The 22,303-nt window shown below is 39.9% G+C and overlaps 2 protein-coding genes across 9 annotated transcripts in view; both read left to right on the top strand.

Annotated features, from left to right (window-relative positions):
• Positions 1 to 2,087, top strand: part of USH1C (USH1 protein network component harmonin) — a 54,272-nt gene extending 52,185 nt beyond the window's left edge. For 2 of the 3 annotated variants that reach the window (XM_076344097.1, XM_076344095.1), the window contains one exon: positions 923 to 2,087. In XM_076344097.1, the coding sequence (XP_076200212.1) occupies positions 923 to 935 (13 nt within the window). In that variant the 3' untranslated portion in view covers positions 936 to 2,087. Of the gene's footprint in view, positions 1 to 48; positions 149 to 922 lie in introns of those variants that run through there. The other variant, XM_076344096.1, reaches the window with a different exon arrangement.
• A 14,150-nt stretch (positions 2,088 to 16,237) lies between these two features.
• ABCC8 (ATP binding cassette subfamily C member 8) overlaps positions 16,238 to 22,303 on the top strand; it is an 83,792-nt gene continuing 77,726 nt past the window's right edge. For 5 of the 6 annotated variants that reach the window (XM_076344090.1, XM_076344094.1, XM_076344091.1 and 2 more), the window contains exons 1-3: positions 16,249 to 16,419; positions 17,835 to 17,976; positions 20,667 to 20,788. In XM_076344090.1, coding sequence (XP_076200205.1) covers positions 16,272 to 16,419; positions 17,835 to 17,976; positions 20,667 to 20,788 — 412 coding nt within the window. In that variant the 5' untranslated portion in view covers positions 16,249 to 16,271. Of the gene's footprint in view, positions 16,420 to 17,834; positions 17,977 to 20,666; positions 20,789 to 22,303 lie in introns of all 6 variants that reach the window. The other variant, XM_076344089.1, reaches the window with a different exon arrangement.

Below are 22,303 nucleotides of genomic sequence, written 5' to 3'. Positions count from 1 at the left end.
GGAAATAACTGTCACTGTTATTTTTGTTTTCATATCCTGTACATTTAGCCCTACTATTCCCTCATCAACAGTCAGTCCCAACACACACAGAAAGGTTTTTGAAGGCAGTGCACCCGTGTACAGACAAGGGTATCTCCTGCAGCTGTAGCCACTGCAGTGTTCCCTCATGGTGAATAGCCAGACCTGGGTTAACATGACTGTCCATTGTGAGGCTGCGTTATTTTTTCAGCATGTGCCTGCCTGTGCATTGCATGCCACGCTTGCTTTTGTTCCTGGCATGCTGGAGTGTTCTTTGGGCTTTTGCCATGCCTGCCCTATTAAAATATAAGTATTTAGTTTCTACTTCATAATGTCCCTTAGAGGTCCTCTGCAGAATTGGTTTATCATCTGCCAGACTATGAAGTAAATAGGCCCTGCCTAAACAAGTAGGATTAACCTAATTTTTTTCCTTATCTGTGGACCACTGCTGTGGCTTTGTGAATTCATAAATGTATAAGTAACTACAAATTGCTTCCTTGTTAAGGCTTGTCCAAAGAACAAGTTTCCATTTGTATTATACGACAGTGTGCCTGTAAGCAAGTATTCATGACTGTGTGGTTTTCACTAAAGTTTGCCTGTGTTAATTTGTCACCATACAACGGGTTTGTCCTGAAATTATCCTTGTGTCACAAACTCAGTTTACTGTGTATGGTTTCTCTATGCTGTAATTACTGTAAGTACAGTCATAGATCTCTAGAAGAACCAAGGCAAGATTTCTTGTTGCATGTGGGTATTTGTGGCCTTCTCAATTATTACTTACAATACAAATCAAAATTACTCAGTTGAGATCCAGTTATATAAAATTGTGCTTACCAGAAAGGCTAAAAATTGCACTACAGCTAACAGCATCTATTTTACTATCTCTTCTTCTCTTTTTCTGCAGGACATTTTTTTAAAGAAGGCTACACTGGAGAAATTCTTTCCCCTGCAGAAACCTTCTGCTCTGTAAATTAATAGAAAATCAACAACCACATGAAATACATCTTTACTTGAAAGAAATGTGAGCAATCAGACCTGTAAATTGAACTAGAGACTTCAGATTCTTCAGGTAATTCGAGTAATTGCAAATCATTCTATAGATATACAGCAAGAAATTTTTGCAAGACCATTGAGAAGGACTGCCAGTGAGCATCATTTGGTCTGTGAGAACTCAATCTATTTTTTTGCTGTTTTGGGGAGGCCAAATTTTGAAAATTATCTTCCAATTTTCCTGGAAATAGACACCAAAATGACAAATGAAGAAAGAACACAGATGTCTGTTCCCACATGCAGCACTTGTGATTACACGTTCACAGGCCAGTTTGGATGCGAAAAGGATTATATTTTTATAATCTCTACCAGCAAAGTAAATAGCTAGCAAGTAGTTCAGATAAAATCATTATGTGTAGTGACAGTTATACTACCAAGTTTTTCTATTGGTGGCAAAAATTATTTGATCATATAGTCATGGGTGGAAAATTTGGGTGTGATTCACAGACTGCAGTTATGTACTTTGTTCTCAGTGAGGCTATATACATGATTAAAATGTGCAGGAAGTCACTAAGTGTAACGTTTCGCTCTTGGTGACTGTATGTCTTCTGTTTAAGTAAATTCCTTAAGATCATAAAATCTATACTAACCTGGCTTTAAATAAGTATGATTACAGTTGTAGACTTAGTAATTTCTTTATATTATGAAGATACCTCCTTAGAAATGTCATTGTCTTCCTTCCTTCCTTGTATCTGCCAGCTTGTATTCTGTTTTTCATATTGTGTTTAGATTTTTCTTACCTGGACTAATGAGAGGCAGTTTATAGTTCTTTGGCATATCAAATTCCCACTGAAGTCTTGCCTTTTCAAGGTTTGGAAAGCCTGCTTTCTGTAGCACAGAAAAATAACAATTACGTTCCTGAGAACTCTGTACTTATATAGAGATGATTAATTACGTTGACTTTCTTCATTTGCAGTATTGTTCCAGTATGCCAATTAATGGGTCTGGCAGGGTACAGATGTTAGAATGTTTAAAATTTTAACTCTTACAACTAATCCAGAAATAAAATTGCGTTTGCCAGATGGAAGAAGTCTTGTTTCCTCTTTGTCTCTAGGTTTGCACATCATAGTAATAGTTAATCTGCTAAAGTACACAGATTTCTGAGTTGATCTTTAATAACAGACCCATTTGCAACAGAATGCCACCCTTGTGGAATTCAAAAGAAAATTCACTCTGCACAGTAGGGTCATTTGGTAGTTGGCAAGCTACTGAGTGCAGCTGCTCACGTTTATTTCATTTGCTAGGTCTTTGGGTGCCTCTCCCCAGAGCTGTAGACTTCCTAACCAACAGACTAATCTAAATGCATCAAGATTAGCACCAGAGGGAAAATTGCAGCAGGATGTACTCCTGCTGCTGCTCTGGTTCCCAGTTGCCCACATACTGCAGCCATCTGGATTGTATGACAATGCAGATAGATGAGTGATGCTATCAAATGTTCTCTTAAGGGATGCTCTGATGCTTTGTAGCAGCAAACAGAGAGCCACAGTAGTGCACCAGTAATGAACTTCAGCCTGCAACCAGTGCTTGATTGTGCTAATCGCTGTCTCAGCACACTAAGAAATATAACACAGAAAACTTAAAGGTTAGGTATTAGAAATATTTTTACTGGTGTTATTTTTTGAGACAAAAGGAGCACAGAAGACTGAGCTGGGAAATCAGTGGGAGTACCAACAGTTGAGTTGTAGCCTTGCTTCTTAGTCACAAAACTATCTTTCTTCTCCCCATCTACCCTGTTAACTTGATTTGCTTGGATATAGCTTAAAATGCATGAGAGGCAGCTGAGGAAATAGTTACTGCTCATTACTTCATGTTTATAAGAAAGTGTTACTTTGTGTGTTTAACTTGTCTTAGGATAGCAAAGTTGCTTTAGGCAATGTAAGGAGGTGGTGTTAGAAAAAAGGAGGCTGACACTTCTGAAATCTTAAAATGATCTTAAGCCATTAGTCAGGTAGTTTTTTACTTTGTTTCTGGCTTTCAGTGCCCTGGGACTGGATGGCATCTTTCATTTGCCAGCTAGCTCAAGGAGTTGGAGAAAGCTACAGGAAAATACAGTTTTCAAGCAACTTCTCTTTCAGTTACTTTGGGGTGTGTGTGAGCAAAGTGTCCCAGATGTAAATCATTTCAACAGGCACCCATTTGAGTTGCTACTCTATTGATTTCTGGTGGCTGTAATAGTCGCTATATGTGCCCATGCCTCACCCCTGTTCAACCAAGCCAGCTGTGAAAAGATAACAGTAGGGTAAATGGGACTTTCTCTTTTTTTCAGCCAATGCATAGTTTCCTTTGGGAGTATGGAAACTCTGACCTGATGCACAAAGCAGGAAGAAGTCCAAGTACTTCACTGACAGTATCATGAGTGCTTCAAACCGCTTTTAACATAAGATGGTTTTTTGTTTTTCATTTGCTGTAATCTCAGAGGGAATATGTCTAGTTTCTCAGAGCTGTTTGTTTGGTTAAGACAGCAAAAACCCAGTATGTCTCTCTATGGGATAATAACCCAGAGGAAGAGTTTCTCAGAACTGTTAACAATCATTCTTATTCTCTCAGGAATATTTTTGGCCGTGTTAGTCACAGTGTTGTCTTCAGCATACCCTCACAGTTGCTGAACCGGAGCATGAATTACATTAGACTTGTGACTTTCACATCTGCTCTGTGAGCTTGTGCGTGCCTGTGTGCAGGCAAAAAAATGTGAAGCCTTATGGATCAGAACCATGACATGCATTACAGGATAGGAAAAACTGTTGTTTATTACTCATATGGATATTAGCATCGGGAAGTCTTTGATCTATTTATTACTGCCATTCTGACACTTTAAGAACTCATAATTTAGCCATTATTTATCATATGACCATGGCACCTTTTAAAACTTGTAAGTATGTTTCAAAGAAGTTATGATTTTTAAAAAATGCTCTATTAATAAACAAATTTATATGCATAAAAGACGGGTGTATACATCTACACACACCAATAAGATTTTTTAAATGAATTTGAGTAGTACACATGTACAAATAATCTCAGCACTTCACAAATATGAGATTTAACCTCTGAATATAAATAAGTTGTTATAAACCCCCTTGCCTTAAAAACAGGACTGAAAGCCATGGTTTCATGTCAAAGGATGTATATCTGGTTGTAAGGTGCTTGGTACACAATAGCTGATACGTGTTTTCTGTATGCTTTAGCTGTATGTTGACTTTGATAAAGCAGGGTCAGAGTCAGGGTAGCTGCTGTGGAATTCTTAGCCACCTTTCACCAAAGAAATGTCCCCCTGGGATCTGCGCTGATGTGAACAAACTGTCACCTTTACACCATCTAAGGACCAGGTCTAGTGTAGAGAAGCCAGCATCTTACCTGTAAGGAGCTGACTCTTAGGATTATAAATCAGATGAGTCTAAAATCCCTTATTATCAATTTATCATAAGCTAGTAAGTGTTTGATCCTGATACTGAGTTTGCCGGGACTTTTCTGCCCATTTTATCTTTTGCCATTGTTCTTGTTCTCAGGGGTTTTCTCTCTTTCTCAGAAATTTCTGGAGCAGATTCCAAAATTCCCTTCTTGCAGACTTGAAATCTGAAGAGGCTCTGGGTGGGCTGCTCACAAGTCATGCAAACTATTTTCATGGAGATTGACTAGGATGCTTTCTTTTCTTCTTCCTAAGGAAGGCAGCAAAAAGTTTGCCTCTGCTGGAATACTTCTTCCTCTATTGCTAGGTCTGCATTTACTGCATTATTGGAGGAAACAGATAATAGTACAGCACTTTGGTGGGACTTGGGGTCTATATATATTTACAACAAGGTAACTTGGGCTATTTTTGGTCTTTGCTGAAAGCAGCTAAGATGAAAGAGGAAGTGTAGACAGACATAGGAAAAGCAATCAATAAGGTTTCTGTTCTCTAGAAAGGAACTTTTTGAAATGTGAAGCATGTTTAGCTTTAAGAGGATCATAGATTACAGGTACGAGAAAAAAAAAAACCTTCTCTGGACTGTGATGCTGGATGTGTATGATAATGTCCAATGAAGGGCTAAACTATTAGTGTAATGACCACTACAAGGAAGTTTTAAGGAATTAATTTCTAACAGGTACATTGCAGACTGGCAGCTCTTGGATACTTAAGCCTGAATGGCTGGTGTTCAACTTGGACTGTTTGTCTACATGGAAAAAATGTGGAGTCTGATGTACTGCAGATAGCTGCTTCATCCAGTATCACAAAACCTGCTGCATGATTAGCAATGGATATCCCTTGCACATTTGAAAGGTAATTGTGCTTGATAGATACTTCCCACTTATAAGGTAACCATAGGCTAGAACAAACAAGGCTCTGATCCAGCAAACCATTTAAGTACATGCTTAAATTTAAGCATATGAGCCAATACCATTGACATAGGTTGAGTTCAATAATATTACTCAGGCTTAAGTACTTTGCTGGATTGGGGCCTGAAGTCAAAATCTGAAGGCAAAGGATGCCTTAGCCCTGGAGGTGCTTATTATGGAAAGTTATTGTTAATGCTGAGGTTCTAGTATTCATATTGAATTTCAGTTCCTCTTCATTTTCTCAAATAATCTTTAAAGCTTATTCTTCCCACCAGCTCCCACTGCCCATTTTCTTGGCTTGTCCTCCTCTTATCTTTTCTCACCGTTTCTCTTCCAGACATCAGTAGAACTCATTAGTCTTCAATAGCTATAACAGAGTTTGTTTGTGCGGTGCTTAGAAGAAAGTTTGGGAGAGAGAGACTGAGACCCTCCCAATATAAACGGAGCAAGACAGAAATCAGACAGCTTTTTTGAGGACAAGGACTTTTCTAAACGATAGGGAAGCGAGAGGGAAAGTTGCTAACAGTCATTCTTTATGCAAAGCTACCCCACCCCCCCAAAAAAAAAAGTTTCCAATTACTTTTCTCTGAGGTTTTTGTTCTCTTCCCTCTGCCTTTCTCCTAAGCGATTCTGGATACTTTAACAAGAGGGGGACTGAGACCTCATGTTCATGCTGGCAACAGCTTGAGGCTTTTGAGCGTTAATGCCACTTAACAGAGAGAGTGTAAAAAGACTAGATAGAAAACATTTGAATAGAAACACTGGGCACAAAATTAAGTTTTTATTAATATCTTGTGATAAGTGTTTCCTTGACAGGGTGAAATAGCTTTTCAGGATTATCCTTTGAAACAAAGTAGATTATAACTTTTCAAGTAACAACAGTTTGGGGTTTTTTTGTTACCCTCCTTCCCCCTCCCAGCATAAAACCTGAAATTTTCAGAGGAGGCGCACCCAGAATCACTTTTTGATCAGCAGCAATTCCAACAGCAAGGAAGGAAAGAGAAAGAAGGAGAGATGCATGTTTCCATTTTGGTTATTCACAAAGAATTGTGATGAAGCAGATCTTTGAATGTGAAGTGTCAACCTGGTAGGACAGAAGAAATTGCATACTGTTCCTTAGTGAAAATCAGGCAGCTCCATCTTAGTGCAGAAGAGTGATATGCATAGCAGGAATCAAAAACTGAAGAGTTCTTCAAGCTGGGTGAGAGAATTCCAGTTCAGAGCAATCACTTAGACATCAAGCCATTCATACAGGGATTGTAGCTGGTTAAGAGGAGAGAAGGAACTGACATGATTGAGGTGTGTTCATTGTGCTTCTGACTCCAGGTTGCTTTTTCTTCACACAGGGGAAGGCAGCTTCCCTATCACATATCTCATACATCTGGGTATGGGCAAATTTTCTATTTTCAAATAAATCAGCTTTGTTATAAAGAAGTCAGTGCATATGGCATGCTGTGGTCTACAAATCGTGGAAATGACCAAGACAAAGTCCAGACTGAGAGAAGGACAATAGAAACAAGTCTATTCTCCAACTAACATACAGATTTCTCACCAGTGATTTCAGTGTTAACGGGTGGGTACAACGTAGTTTATAACATTGCTTTTCTTCTTGGAGTAGAGAATTTTGATTGCAACAAATTTGTGTTAACACTCATAGGACAGATTAAAATGGAGTGGGTGGGCATATTTTGTGGTTGGATTGTTCACAGGGAAAAGTTATTTGAAGGTATTAAGTTGCCTGGCTTATTTGTAATGATTTGTCCTAGATTGTACTGCTGCAGGAAAGCTGTGTGTTTGTTTTTTAAACTACATCAACATTCACATTTCTATGCCTCTAGCCAGACAAACAGATGCAGAGACACTTTTTCTGTTGTGTTATTGAAGTACTTCATGAATTACATACCTTCTCAATGATAAAGTTACCCAGTATTGCCTTTTCTAATGGTATATTTAAACCCATGTGTACATGAACAGATACGTTTAAAATACCATAGTAAATAGATGGAGAAAAGTGGCTAGACTTATAAATGACACAAAGGGACAAAACGCTTACCCTTCTTTACACTTGGACAATGCAAGTGACTTTTATACGAGGCATATCACCATTTTCCTAGAAAGCAGATTACATCAGAGGATTAAATCTCAACTATTCTTTCTTTATTATTGCTGTAGTCTCTTAATCATGGGGCAATGACCAGTGTAATCAGCCATGTTCCCAATAGTGGAAGAGAGCAGAGTTTTTAATCTAATTCTAGCATGATCCATTCCTTATTTTACAGTATCTTGAGCCTTCATGGCCCAAAATGCAAGTAAATGGCAAAATGGCTGGTGCTCTTTTATGATGTGGTGATACCCTATCTGAAAGAATAGGCAGTTCAGCATTTGTTAAAGAAGCCCTGGCCAGTTTCAGGATTAGGAATATGTAGAAAGCAATCTTACTTTTTCTGCCTGGTTACGTTGAGCATGTGCTGAGGATGTATCCCTGGCACACGTGAGAAAAATCATCACTTGTCAGGGCTCTCCAGCTGGATGTGGTTGTTCTTCTTGTCTCCACTGCATTGCTGTTACGCTGTAGATGAAAAACAGACAGCAGATGATTGTACGTGAAAAACTTCCACGGCTGAGCCTCAGCGCATGACATCCCCCTTCACATTTGGACTGCTAAAATGCAGACATGCAGAAAGTTTCCACTAGCTTCTATTGCCTTCTTATCACAGAAGACAAATATAGCCTGGGGAAAGCATTCTGAGACAGGCTACTTACAACCATGAGAAAAAGAGAGAATCAGGAATAATTACGTATAGGAGGGAAGATTAGAGTCTGGGAATTGTACCCTGCATAGGCACTTCTGACATGTCCACTTGTGGTATCAAGTGGGCAGACAGAGTGTTTGTGCCTTCACATGGCTGCCCAGGTGCCTACTGAGGAGCCATGGACTTGGGCTGGGAAGTACCTGGGACTGCATTAGGACATCAGGCTCCTACCAAGGAGACCCTGCAAACTATTTCCTACAAATTCTGTACAAACTAATTCCTGTGAAGTGAGTAAGGCCTTTCTCTTTACTGTTTTTTATAAACTGGTCTCATAGGCTATTTATTATAAAAATTATAAAACCGAACACAGTGTTCATTCGTGTTACTTGTCAATTCTCGCTATATCCTCAGCATTATTTTAGCTCTATCAATCACAATTGTGTGCAACTTTGAAGCTCTTTTACAGTTTTAGCACGCTGCAAATTGACTGTTGTGCTCGCGAGTCAGGGTTGTTTTCTTAACTAATGCTATAGAGTGAAACAGTGGAACATATGCTGTTATGAAAAGAAAACATTCAACTTTGAGAAAATAGATTATTTTTTTCAGAAAATCTTCTACAACAAAAGAATAGGGCTTCTTTTTTAAAGAAGAGATGTACAATACAAAGCATTATCTTTTAGCCTTGTGTTAGCACCAGTCAGCAAAAATTTAATACATGTGCTGAAGGGGAGAATTACTTTTGAGGGAAAAGGGGTTATTCTCTCTATAACCATTGTCAGAAAAAAAGCAATTTTTTGAACTCTTGTTTTAACCAGAACAGTTTAATTTTTTTTATTAGAATGTAAGTTTTCATATTTAGGGGCATAATATTCCTACCAATAGCTCATACTTTCCTGAGAAGGGTTCTTGTAGAGGTCTGCAGCCGCTTTACATCCTGCAGTGAAGTGGATACCTAGAGTTGTTTGCTGCCATTTGTATGATAATAGTGCACATAACTGCCACTCAGCATCAGAATTCTGATACATCTTAAACATGGTCTCACCTCTAAATCTTCTTTTTTTCAAGAAATTTCACAACTTCTTGAAAATTTCACAATCCTACATAATTTTTTTAAATGCTGCTGGAAATTAATCTCCCTTCACTATTTTCAACCCATTCTCTGCCACGCTAAATTTAGAGGGATGTTGTAGCTGTACAAAGCCCTTGTTTCTATTATTCACTCTTACACAGTGCATTTACAAGGTGCATTTTTTAACACATTCAAACTAACCTGAATATTCACTACTCCCACCCACCCCTTATTTCAGCCACTTAAGGAATTCCTAGTTGTAAGAGTGGAGTAAGAGTTCAAAATATCAGGGCAGGATCATTCCCTGAGGTAAGTCCTCTGCTATTCACAGTATGAAGGACCTGTGGCATTAGCTCGAACAGCTGAGGTTTCTTTGGCATTAACAAGAGACTCTACCTCCCTGGCTCCCAAGGACAAACTATTTGTTGATCAGGGACTGGTAGCCTGGCCCCTCTCAGTGAAGCCAGTTTTCTGTGTACTAACAAGATTGCCAAGGTGTTATGTGCTGGGCAGTTGCTTTTGCTCCTACTTAGAATTTGCCTTCTGTTGTTTGGCCAAAAATACTAATTTAATGTGACCCAAACTTGCAAATAGTTTTAACCCCCTTGATGCTGCATTATTTTGCCCAGTTTAAGGGTTTTCTTATAATGCACGCCAATTTGAAGGTTTGATAATCAGTTTGTGTTATTTATCTTTGTTACAAATTTGTGGGCAGGATCTATGGATGCTTAATATTAAAAAAATATTTTTTTCCTGCTATAGACAGCAAAGAGTAGTGCCAGGTTTCATTACTGGAGAAAGTTGTGGAGCTGTCTTTTTTTCCCCTTTTACAAAAGCTACTTGATTCCTCCTAAATACTGACAGTATAAAGAATCCCTATCCAGAGTAGAGGATCTCTGGCTGGTTTGAAGGCTAAGGCTGTGGACCATTTGCTGTAAGTGAGAACATTCAGGCTTTACTGCTGCCATGGAACAGTGTCACAGACTACAGTTACTTCCATGCAAAGTTTCCATACCAATGAATGCAGGTACAGTGCTTTGCTATACACGAAAAAAACTGTACTACTCCAAGAGATAATGAGCTTCAGGTTAAAATCGTCATGGAAAAAATGCAAAACAATAAGGGGGGAAAAGTTCCCACTGGCTAGAAGTTCAGTTACTAAGTAGAAAGTTAATAAATTAATTTTCTTTATATTTTATATGGGTATTGATTGTCTTAATTCCTTTGAGCCTCTGAAAATCCCAAATGTAGTCTGCCTGTGGGCTGAACTCAAGAAGAAAGCTTCCTGAAATGGGCCTTTGACAATTCATTAGTTATATGATAAATCACAACAGGGAATAAACAGTCTTGGCTATACAGGATCAAGGGTTTTGTGCATATTCATGATTTTTTTTTTTAATAAATCCACAATATGATTTTTATTTTGGTCATTGTTTTATTTTAAGAGCTAGAATAAATTGTTAATTTTTTGTATAATTTTGTCAAATAGTGGCACAAGAAAAATACATTCCAAATCCAAGTCTGAATTGATAGCTTTACGTTCTCTCTAATTTAATTGTTGCGTCAATTTTACCCACTGGATAAATCGAGGATAAACTAGAACAATTCCCAGGTGTTGAGTAAACAAATCAACTAACTACAACTCTCTAGTGTGCCTGAACAGAAAACCGTTTTCTATTCTGAAAAGGAAAGATGGTAGCTTTGTTTTGTTTCTAATAATCTTTAACAAACAATTCAAATCTTAGTTTTCAGTCTAGTTTCTGGTTTTGGAAGAGTTCCTAGAAAGGCCAGTGACTTTTAGCCCTGTTATCTTTTAGAAATTAATGCTGGTTGTATGTTTATTTGTTAGTGCGTGTGATTCTTGTAGTATAAACAGGCAAAATAATCTTTTATATACAAGAGACCATATACAAGGCAAGGACCATAAAGGCACTTAACTGAATCAGTAACTAAAATAACATTTGCTGAAGGATACCACACTGGAGCCAGCATGAGAGTTGTTTATTGGCGTGAGTTAGTCCACAGCACTCAACTTCTTCTCCTGAGGAAAACACAACACTTGTACTACAAGTACTACACAGGGAGTACTCAGAATATGAACCATTTAAATGCTGGAAAATAAACTTAGGTACAATGTGATCAGTGAGATCATGCGGAGATTGTAAGAGTACATCTATGTCTAAGGATAGTCAGGAGTGAATAGAAATTTGGTTTAGGCCTGATTTTTCAAAAATTAGTGCTGCTTTGGTTGCCTCAGCGTTTCTCAGCTCAACTTAAAATATTTCCAAGTGTTGAGCACTAACCAAGCTAACTGAAGCTGGGGTAATAAATTACCTTCCAAAATACTTACCGGATGAATCAGAGCTGTAGGTGGAGTAAATAAGTGGGCAGGTAAGAGGAAAAGCAAACCTTTTACTGAGAAGCTGGCTCTTCTTTTGGAATGAGAAGTGGATGCCCAGAGGAGAGAGAACTGAGGAGTGTGACAGTAACTCTTCTGCCTAGTGAGAGCAAGGTGCAGAGTACTGTCACTCAAGGAAAGCACTGAACCTGGAGAATATTGTCCTCATGAAGAATCCTGGTGATGCAAGAGGGCAGTGGAGCATCAGGTGTATCCTTAGGTCAAGGGAAATAGCCTGTAGCCCTTCAGTTGATTCACCATGCGTTTTGCCAGGTATCACCAAATGCATGAGTGTGTGTTTAACACTTCAAAGGAGAGTGAGTGAAGAGCAGAGCAAGCTTTTTCCCCAGGTTTCAAGTGCCATGTGGTGTGGCCAAGTCAGCACTGCATTCTGGCTGTACTGAACTAGGAAGCTAGTGTTCAGCTGAGGAGCTAGTTCAAAGCAAGTATAACTGCCTGCCTGAATGTTCAGCTGTGTGTTGGAAAAAGTGCTTCATAAAATGATAGAGGTCATGTATGTAGCTGAAGCCACAAGATACCTGAAGAGTATTCAAGGACTTAAGTATTGTTTGTCCTACAATAACATAGTGTGGTTTCTTGAGTCACAAGTGAAGGAGAATGGCAATACGTAAAGATCAAGTGGAGAAAAGAAGCGCTGCTAACCACTCTTGCCATGTAAAATATGGGAAACAAACTGGCTGTTTGAATCAGTAATATGTATGCCGCTATTTTTGGTGATGTAACAAGTGGATGCAGAAGAGTTCCCATTCATTAGTTTCAGTGGAACTCTGTGGCACGCACTTAAAAATAAGCTGTTCTAATCTAAAACACTTATGTGAATATCTGCTTAAAGATCATTGTCCAACAAAGAGCTTGTGTTTTGTTTCCACTCTAAGATAGATCTGCTTACTCATAAGTTCTTTCTTCATTTTTAATGAGGGCCAGCAATTAAAAAATAATAAGGTTTATTTAGAGAAAAACAGCCATTTCTGTGAACCTCTGCACTATTATGCTTATTGCACTATTTTTAATAGCAGTACCTTAGACAATTTTTACAAAGAAATTTCATTTGCTTTGTCAAATGATATCTTCTATGAAATAATAGAATGGAGTTCTTTGTTCCACAAGAATAAAATAACAGTTTTCTCTGGAGGTGATTCTCTCCAATTTTTTCCTCTCAAACTTTCCCAATGTGCATTTGAAAGGGATTGGTAGTTTCTTCCCAATCATGTAAATTGTTTTTCCTCTCTACCTCTAAAAGCAGAATTTAATAGGAAGCTGAATTCATAGACAAGTACATCTTGTAGCAAATTCTAAGTCACAATAAGGATTTGCTTTATTAGTTTTTTTCTGATTAAGACTTCCTCTTGATACTTGGTCCCATTAATGACTTCAAAATACACGGGAAGGTGAAATTTTCCTGCTTGATACCTAAAGTTATATGTCTAACTAACTAATTTTGAATATGGGCTGTGGCTGTTCAGAACTTTCAAAAATTTATTTTTCTCTTGTATCTGTGTTTCTAGATGCAAACAAAAGCAAAAACCTGCAGAGTGATCCATAATAGCAAAACATGATTTTTAGGGACAGACCACTTCCCCTACATAGCACTGTTGAAAAAGAGAGGTCAGTGCAAAGCAGCTGAATAAGAGGAGCAAGAAACAAATGACAAAGATAGGAAAGAAAAGTGGAAACTTCCACTTAAATGAATATTCACGTCTGTTAAAAACAACTATCAGGTTTTAAATTCTGAAGCGTCAATACTTTACTGCAAATACCACAAACCTGTCTGCATCCTGTAGACAAACTCAAGTTCCAAGGCAAGCATAAAAAGTGATTTTTTTTTTTTTTTTTTTCCCCTTGAATTAAAAATACTGCCCTTGTCTGTCTGGAATTCAATTTCAAATAATCAAGGTTACTCCAAAATATTTCCAGTCACCTATTGAATGTGCTGGCGGCTGCCAGGATCTAACTTGATTTCTTGTTTCTAACAGATGTGCTGAAATGATGAAGTAGAAAACTGACTTCTTGCGATATGGAAATAGTCAGAAAGGGGGGGGGGGGGGGGGAGATCTAATAGGACTTTTGAGTAAAATTAGGTTGCACTTGCAACATACAGATAAACATAGCTGTCTACCTGTTGGTTTCATATTGTTCCTTTGCCTTTTCTGTACTTTGAGAAGTAATTCTGTTCTCACAAAGCTTTACAAAAATGCAGCTTTGAGAAAAAAACCCTATTCCTCTGTGACCTGCTCCAAAGCCCACTGGACACAGGACTAGCAAACATACTCTGGGTAAGTAGATTCAGTCCTTTGACACCACAGGCAATCACATCTAAGCTTTTCAGAAAAGGGTCAGCCTCTGTCTTACAACTAATTTGTTAAGTCAGAGAATAGCTCTTTTACCATTTGTGAGTGAAAAAGAAGTTGTCATTTGATGCTTTAGTGAGCAAAACTAGTATTAGTCCAAATTCAGCACTCGATTTCATTGTTAGAGCAGGGACAGAATTGTGGCATTGTTATTGGAAGTGTAAGTTCTTCAAAGAGTTTGTGTGTGTGCACGTGTGGTTATTGCTAAGAATGCTCAGCTTACCCATTGTAGGACCTGAACTGAGACCATGAATTTCAAACCACTGTGTTAATTATGTAATCTCGGCTGCATTTGAAACCATTGAAAAGATAAATTTCAAATTCCAAACTATGGAGTCATCTGATGTTTGTTGTTTGAGAAACATGTTTTTAAAAATATTGTGATTGACACCTTGTAGTAAAGGAAGATGGTCTCAAGGTTCAGAGGCCATGCAGAGGCTGGGGATGTGAGCTCAGTTCCCAGATTCCCTTGGAGATTTTGGCAAACTTCAATTTCTGTGTTTAGTTCTCCGGCCACAGTGAAGGTAATGATGATTCCTCCCCCAAATCTTACCCCATGATTTCAGTCTCTAGAGTGTAAACTGTCAAGAGTTCTTTGCTGCTAGTTGTTCATCTGTAACACAGAGCCCTTGTGTTTCTTGGGGCCTCAGGAAACACTAAAATATAAATGATTTTTAAATTATCTGCATGTAAACTGCATATATTGTTTATTAAATAACTGTTAGGATAACAGAGATGAGCTTAACCAGAAGCTCAGATGAATGCTGGGTTCTGTCCAAAACTTAAAATAATTATAGTCTTTCCAGTGTGGGTATAACTTTAGCATTTGAAAATATATATACACAGGATTTGGCTTGGGGTTTGTCTTTTAATTTTTATTCTTAACTACACTGCTGTAGCCCCAAAAGACCCTATATAGGAAATAATGTTGCACACAGAAAATTACTTTTTCTTTCCTCCTGTCTGACAGCAAGATCAATAAAAGCAGCATGACAAAAGTAAATTTCAGGTCTATTATTGGAGCTGTCTGTCCAAGAAATCAAATGCTTTCTGTTACATCGAGCATCCATAGCTTGATCATTAAAGGAAAAACAAGGAAATTCTTCGTTTATGCGGTCATTTCCCTAAGAGGCATTTAGCCAACTTGTAGCTTTTGCAATTTGAAGAGTTAAGCCTGGATATGTGGACATTTCTGTTTGTAGGATGTGGCAAGTTGTATTAAATACTCAGCTAAGCAATGGATAAGCGTAACTGGGAATGAAAGGGAGCTCCAAGATAAAGGATTTGGTTACAAATCTTAATGTTGAGTATTTCATGGCTACATACCAGAGATATTTGAATCTCAGGCTTTGACTCAACCTGTGCTTGGAAGCGTAAGCCAGGTGCAGACTTCTGATGTGCACCATGTTTTACTTTCCAGTATTTGGTTAGAGTTTTTGTTTGGCTTTGGCTCAGCTGAGCCTAACTTCTACTCAAGACAAAAAGGTTTGAAAAGTTTGACTTACAAATTATTTTGGTATACATAAAATTGCATAGGGAGTGATGCGGAACCCACTCAAATTAATGGTCTGATTCCCACAGACTGTTGCAGTCTCGGTGGGGAAAAAAAAAAGTTAGGCTTGAACTCTCTTTAGGGGTAAAAAAAGGTACGAACATAATAGCTGTTCAGGATATGATGTTGAAGTCTCCTTTGAGGACAGGGTACAGCTGTTTACACCACTTAATCTAATAATATCTTCATCATAGTGGAGAAAAAAGCATAAAGCTGACAAGGTTAAAAAAATATACTTCTTGTAGTCTATAGTTCCTCTGTCATCACTAATTTAGTGCTTTTTTTTTTTAATGTTATGTCTTATTAATGATGCATAAAATGCTGGATTACCAAGCCCCAAGAAACCTGGAACACTGTTTTACGTTGCTCTGAGGTAATCGAGGGCTGTCACGGTGCTTTCGCATTTGGTCTCTGTTCTGTCAGGAAAGGGACGCACCTTCCTGCGGTCCCGGACTCCATCTCTACCCGACGCCCCCTAAGCCCCCCTCGGGCCTCGCCAGGCCCCTTCCGAGGCTAAAGCCGAGCCGCGGCCGCTTGGGGTTTTTACCTTGCCCTCTCCACACACGCTCCCCCCTTCCCCGACCGGCCCGGCCGCTGGGGCGGGGCCGGCCGCTGGGGCGGGGCCGGGGCGGGGCCGCCGCCGCCGCCGCCGCTCGCCGGCAGGTGCGGGCAGAGCCGCCGCCGCGCAGCCCGCGCCGGCTCCGCCTGGATGTGCGCGGAGGCGGCGCCCGGCTGCGCGCAGGGTCCCGCCATGGCCCTGGCTTTCTGCGGCAACGAGGGCAACTCCACCGCCTACAACGTGGACCACGGCGTGCTCAACAACGGCTGCTTCGTGGACGCGCTCAACGTGGTGCCGCACGTCTTCCTGCTCTTCATCACCTTCCCCATCCTCTTCATCGGTGAGTGCCTGCGGGGCTCCCTTGCCCTGTCCGCCTATGCCTTGCCTTGCCGTGTGCCGCCCCCCCTGGCCTTCTGACCGCCACCCCACGTCTTGCTTTGTCGTGCCCTGTCCCCGTCCGCCCCCGCCTTGCTTTGTCTTGCCGTGGGTTTCCCTCCCCCGCTGTGTCGCGTTCCCCCCCGCTTTGCTTTGCTTTGCCTTGCCTTCTTGCCTTGCTGTGTATCTTCCCCCCCGCTTGCCTGGCCTTGCCTTGCTCTCTGTGCCGTGCTCCCCGCCGCGCGTCAGTGCGGGGAGGCGGGAGGCTGCAAGGGGTGTTAGGACGCCGTACAAGCTCCGGGATGCTCCGGCGACCGCCTCTCCCGAGGCTTCCCGCCCGCTATCCGCGCGTCTCTCCGCTCCTGGCAGCGGCGCCCGTTTCTCTCTGTTGGGGACTGTCCGAAGTGGGGCAGCCTGCGGGGCTCCCTGCAGGTGAACCCCCCTTGCGCAGGGCCTGGATGGATGCTGGAGGAGGCTGCAGGATTTGTCTGCAGGTTTTGACTAGCAGCGCGGGAAGCGAAAATAAACGTGCCATTAAAAACCAGAAAACCCGGCAAGTAAGTCTTACGTTATCAAAGAATATTCCCTGCAATTACTGAAGAGTTACAGCGGCCGGACAGCCCTTCTCGTTACTGGTAACGACTAGGAGGGCTGCCCGGCTGCTGTAGTTCTTGCCATATCTGCAGCGGATATTATTTGATAACATAAAACTGGGGTTACCAGTAGGTGGCCTGGTGGTTTAATACATGCGGCTGTTACTACTTTGAGTACCGTTCTGTTCAGCCTGGCCTGGCCTCTAGATCGCCGTGGCATGAGCTGTGTGGCTTAACGCTCACTTCTGTTGATCATAAAAGTTCTGGTGCTGAAATAACAGCACCACTGTTAAAACGGGTTCAGCTGAAGAACTGCTCAGGATAATCTGTGTTTATCTGGCTTTTCTCAGCATTGCTAATTTTTATCTAGATCAAGAGAATGAGTTAATTTAAAAAAATTGTAAGATAAGGTGTAAATTCTTTAATTAAATGCATTAAGGGAACAAAAAATAGTGTATGTGTTATAGTGTTTGTGCATATTTGTCAGAATGTTCGTTTGTTGTTCATTTAAACTGTTAATGTATTTGAAAAATGTTTAATGCATGTAATTACTTGATAGTAAGTTGTTAGAGGTATAGGAATTTAAGGCTGTGTCCTGTCTGTGTTGTTGATTTTATTCTGTATGAAGTGATAAGAACACAGTTCTGATATAGTACATGCATGCTTAACAACACTGTTGCGTCAACTTTTGTACACTAGTTTAAGTATATGCTTTTCTGTATGCAGAAGCTTTGTATGTCACTCTTGTTGTTAAGTAAGCTCTTTATAATTCTGTTTTCCTGTTTAGGATGGGGAAGTCAGAGTTCCAAAGTACATATACATCATAGCACATGGCTTCATTTTCCTGGCCACAATTTACGCTGGATACTGACTTTTATCCTCTTGTTTGTGCTGGTGTGTGAAATTGCAGAGGGCATAGTGTCTGATGGGTAAGTGTGTGTCTACCTTCTCCTGATAGCACTGAGCATTTTAAAGGTTTCAGGGTAGGTATTTTCCCCCTGTCTAAATTCTCATCTAGACCATATTCCTTGTGGTTATAAACATGTAATCTGTGTTCTTGGTGATTAACATACTGCCCTTGTACCAGAAATTCCACGGACCTTGCCAAGTTATGTACACATGCACAACTGTCCTTAATCATTTTTAGTTCAGCTTAATGATACTATCTTTCTAAAGAGTAATCATAGATAAATCCTAACAATTCAAGCAGATGGTGACATTTTCATGATATACTTTATGTCCAAGGACCCAGTCCCACAGTCCTTACTCAGGCAGAGCTCCCATAGGCACAGTAGGTCATACCATTCCCCCGCAAACTGAGTTCTGGTCATCTTAATAAAAGGAGTGGATCTACTGGCCTTATCTCACACCCCATAGAGTTTCTTTTGATGTTTGTGCAGTACATCTGATCTGTTACGTTGAGCAGAGCAGCTCACACTATATGAGCTGATCCATCATCTGTTATTCAACTTAGGATGTCTATAAACAGTAATCTGTGGGGAAAAATTATTCCGAGTGAAACAAGTGGTACAGGAGAGTGATTTATCATGAAAAAAGCTAATGTTGTGTAACAATGACTACGATCATCTTCCTCTGAAGAAAGGTCTGATTTTCATAACTATTATGAATTTGCAACCCAAGGATTATAAAGTTGAAGCTCCTCATTTAATAGAACAAAACCTCTCTGTTTAGCTGTCTATATAACAACTATGCACCAACCAGTGTAAAAGGCACTGCAATATTCTGCTGTAGAAGCTGATATCATCATTATTATTATGACTTCTCTTAAATATATATAAATAGGATGTTTCTCAATGCCAGTCTTTTTAAAAAGGAATTTTTCTCATGCTTATTCAGAGTTTTCAGGGTGTGGGATGCTCAGAACAAAATCTCCTGCTTTGAGTTTTCTGTTTTATTTTGCTCTTTACCAATCCCCCTCATTATGTTTGCTATTTAACTTGACTCAGAATGCTGCTGTTAAGTAATAAGCGTCACCTGATGAGAATCAAAGCTCCTAGCTTTAATGGGGGAGTGCCAACCCACAATCGTGCCTCCCGAGCACTCAGCAGGCTAGCCATTGCTCTAGCGAATAAAAGCAGATTTTGAGACTCATCAGCTTTCTAAGACCAAAATGGATCGTGTCAGTAAGTCCTTTTGACAGCAATTGGGTGCCAAAGGCTTTGACGCCTCAGCAATAGATGCGGCCTATTGGAGATACGGTTACATAGGGGAAACTCCAGCAACTTCTGTCTGTGAAATAAATAAATTTAAAAAAACCCTCCCACTCCTGCAGTGTTACCTACTGAAGCTTAGGCTGTCTGAAGAAATTTGTTCCTGTTGCTTGGTTTTTTCCTTGCTGAGAATTCAGCCCTGATGTACAAAAAACCTGGCATTGCTAGGAATTCAGAGACTGGAGAATCTTTTCTCATTTTTCTGTATACGCATACAACTCATTGTCAACAAGAGGAGTTAAGTGTTTATGCCACAGGTTGTCAGCATGGCTCCAGCCAGCTCTGCAGAGTTCTCCGCAATGTCCATGTGAGGGATGGCTTTCCTTTCCTAGTACAGGTGCAGGAAGTGGTCCTCCTGAGCTCCTATGGATCTCTTAGACATTTGGGATGTTCTGCTCTGACATGCGACATCCTGTGAAGATCTCCAGCTCCCTGACAGCACAGCCCCTTTTGTCTCTCCAAACTACACAAAGGTAGCTTTTGCTGCAGCAAGAACAAATCCAGAGATGCTAATTTATTTTCCATGAGGTTCAGAGGACAAGGTGTGAATGTCCCTGAGTGTTTGTGTCCTGAAGACTTTCTCTTGGTGCCTCTTTTCCTGGAGTTGGTTTGGAGACAGAGGAAATTGTACCTCTTGACAGCACAGGACACCCCATTACTTTTGTGAAAGAAAGAAAAGGAGAGGACGAGAAGATGGCAAGTAGGAGGAGAAAGGGGAAAACATGATTCTACCCACCTCTGCACAAACCAACAACATTGCCCAACAATTCCCATATTCGCAAAGGGCTGTAGTTGGAGGACCCCCTCCACTGTTACCTGAAGCGGTGTCAGGAGAGTTTCGCTTTATGGGACAAAACTTAAGGGTATACGATTGTGTTGTAGGTTTTGTTTCTTGGCTTGCAGTCACTGAAAACAGAGCTCACTGTAAGTAATTCCCATGCTGTGGTGCTGTTCCTTCTCCCAAACTGGAAAAAGAAAATGAAACGTTTCCACAAAAGGTTTCTGTAAAAAAATCTTAAACTGTGCTGTCACTTGGTCTTACCTACGTATTTTGATGGACAGCTCCTGAACTAGTTTAGCTTAAATTAACTTTTCTCATTTTGGAGCTGAGCTGCTTATCCTAATTTAAACAATGTTCCCATTGATTTCAGTAGGAAATAGGAGTACATGCGTTTCATTTTCAGCACAGGAGAGGAATTTGAAATCCAGCTATGTGATTTAATTGGAGCATAAATCCAATTGAAAATCAGAGCGCTTTACGTCCATAACTCATTCTAGAAAATCCTACGTCAGGTTGGGTACAGGATACAATTCTTAAATTAAAAGGGAAACATTTAAATACCTAAGAGGGTTTGATTTTAATAGTTGTTCACTTTTTTCTTTTTAAGGGTTTCAGAATCGCGCCATTTACACCTGTACATGCCGGCTGGGATGGCATTCTTGGCAGCCATCACATCAGTTGTCTATTACCATAATATTGAAACATCCAATTTCCCGAAGCTGTTAATCGGTACGTCTCACAACTTACAAGACTTGGAAATGTGCTTGTGGTGCTGTGTGTCTGTTCATTCTGTGACAGGTCGTTGCAGTCTTGGTGCTAGCTTGTATGGATAAAGCTACACCTATATTCTGGTCTGCTGGTTGCCATTGCCAGACTCAGTTCTGAGTTTTCTTGAAACAGTTCATTGTTTTCAATGCTTTTAACTTCTAATAGTATTCTGTATGATGTTCTGAGGGATCCAGTGGGCCAAAGGCTTCTCTAGGAAAAACTGGTTTTGTGGGAAAAGTAGCACATCAAACTCTTACCTCTAAAAGCTATCCCAATCCCCCTGCTTGTCAGCATGTTGCATTGAAGCATGATGTAAGATTAAAGCCATCTTCGTGTGTGTGGTCTGTTGAAATATGCAGGGAGTCAAGGGAAATGAATGACATCACTGACTTCCAGTATGACCCTGGATATATAACTTTGCCTGCTTGTTCTTGCTTCCTGTTCCTAAAACTTCCTTTGTAAACTGCTTTAAGACCTTTTGGATGGAAAACGCTATGTATAAGAAATACCTGGTATACTATATATTTTCTGCAAGATTGTAAATAAACTGTAGCTAACTGTAGAAAATCCATTACTGCTGACAGTCATGCAGTTGGTGATGTGTTCTCTACTGTTTAAGTAGATTGCAGACTGTGGATGTCTACATGTTTAGTCATCCTGTTAGCTGTTATTTCTTTGGTGGTCCTGGCTCATCAAATTTTGTTTGAGCTGGTTTTTTGTATTAATGGATCCTGCTAAGGTTTGTCTAGTGTCATTGTAGCTCTGTATATCAAAGTTCTGTTCTGGTTTTTGTCAGGTGGTAAAAAGTCAGTAACAACTGGATTTGAGAATGCTTTTAAATATTAGAGATTATTTTGAACTGCATGTTGTGGTAAGCAAACATCCTCTTCTGCAGAAGGAGCCTGTAACTCCTGTAAAAAAAAAAAAAAAAAAATTCCTCTTCAAAAACTTCAGATTCTATCCAGGCTTGGCAACCTTTATGTCTTCTCATTTGGGACTGCTTTTCTTCTTGTACTCTTCTGTTAAGTAGGTTCTTTTTTGTCTTTTATAACCAGGTGGGGTCATTTAGTTTTTTAATAAGTCAACACAGTCTATTTAATGCCTTCTGACAGGACTAGATGTTATGTCTCAGGAAAGCATTGCTGGCTGTTAGTCACCTATGGAAAGCAAGCACTGATTTTCTTGGGTTGGGTGTTTTTTGTTATTTCAGATGTATAATGCAGTGTTTAATAATTTAGTGTTGCTACCACATTTCTGCTGTTAAATCATTGACATGTAGCATAAATTTACAGCTGGTAGTTGATTACCCATTTTTGCATAATCCCTTCTCTAGAGATTTCTCTTATGATAATTTTGTTCAGTATTTTAGAGTGTGGATGCTGGATAAGCTCTGGACAATATTTGAATAATAAACAGTTACACCAATGAATACCAACACTTAAGTAAGTGTTATTAATACTAAAGTTAATAATTGTG

Source organism: Aptenodytes patagonicus, chromosome 7 (assembly GCF_965638725.1).
Source record: "Aptenodytes patagonicus chromosome 7, bAptPat1.pri.cur, whole genome shotgun sequence".
In the NCBI taxonomy this organism is placed as follows: domain Eukaryota; kingdom Metazoa; phylum Chordata; class Aves; order Sphenisciformes; family Spheniscidae; genus Aptenodytes; species Aptenodytes patagonicus.
The sequence above is the reverse complement of the archived record's forward strand: the minus strand, read 5'-3'. Positions and strand labels throughout refer to the sequence as shown.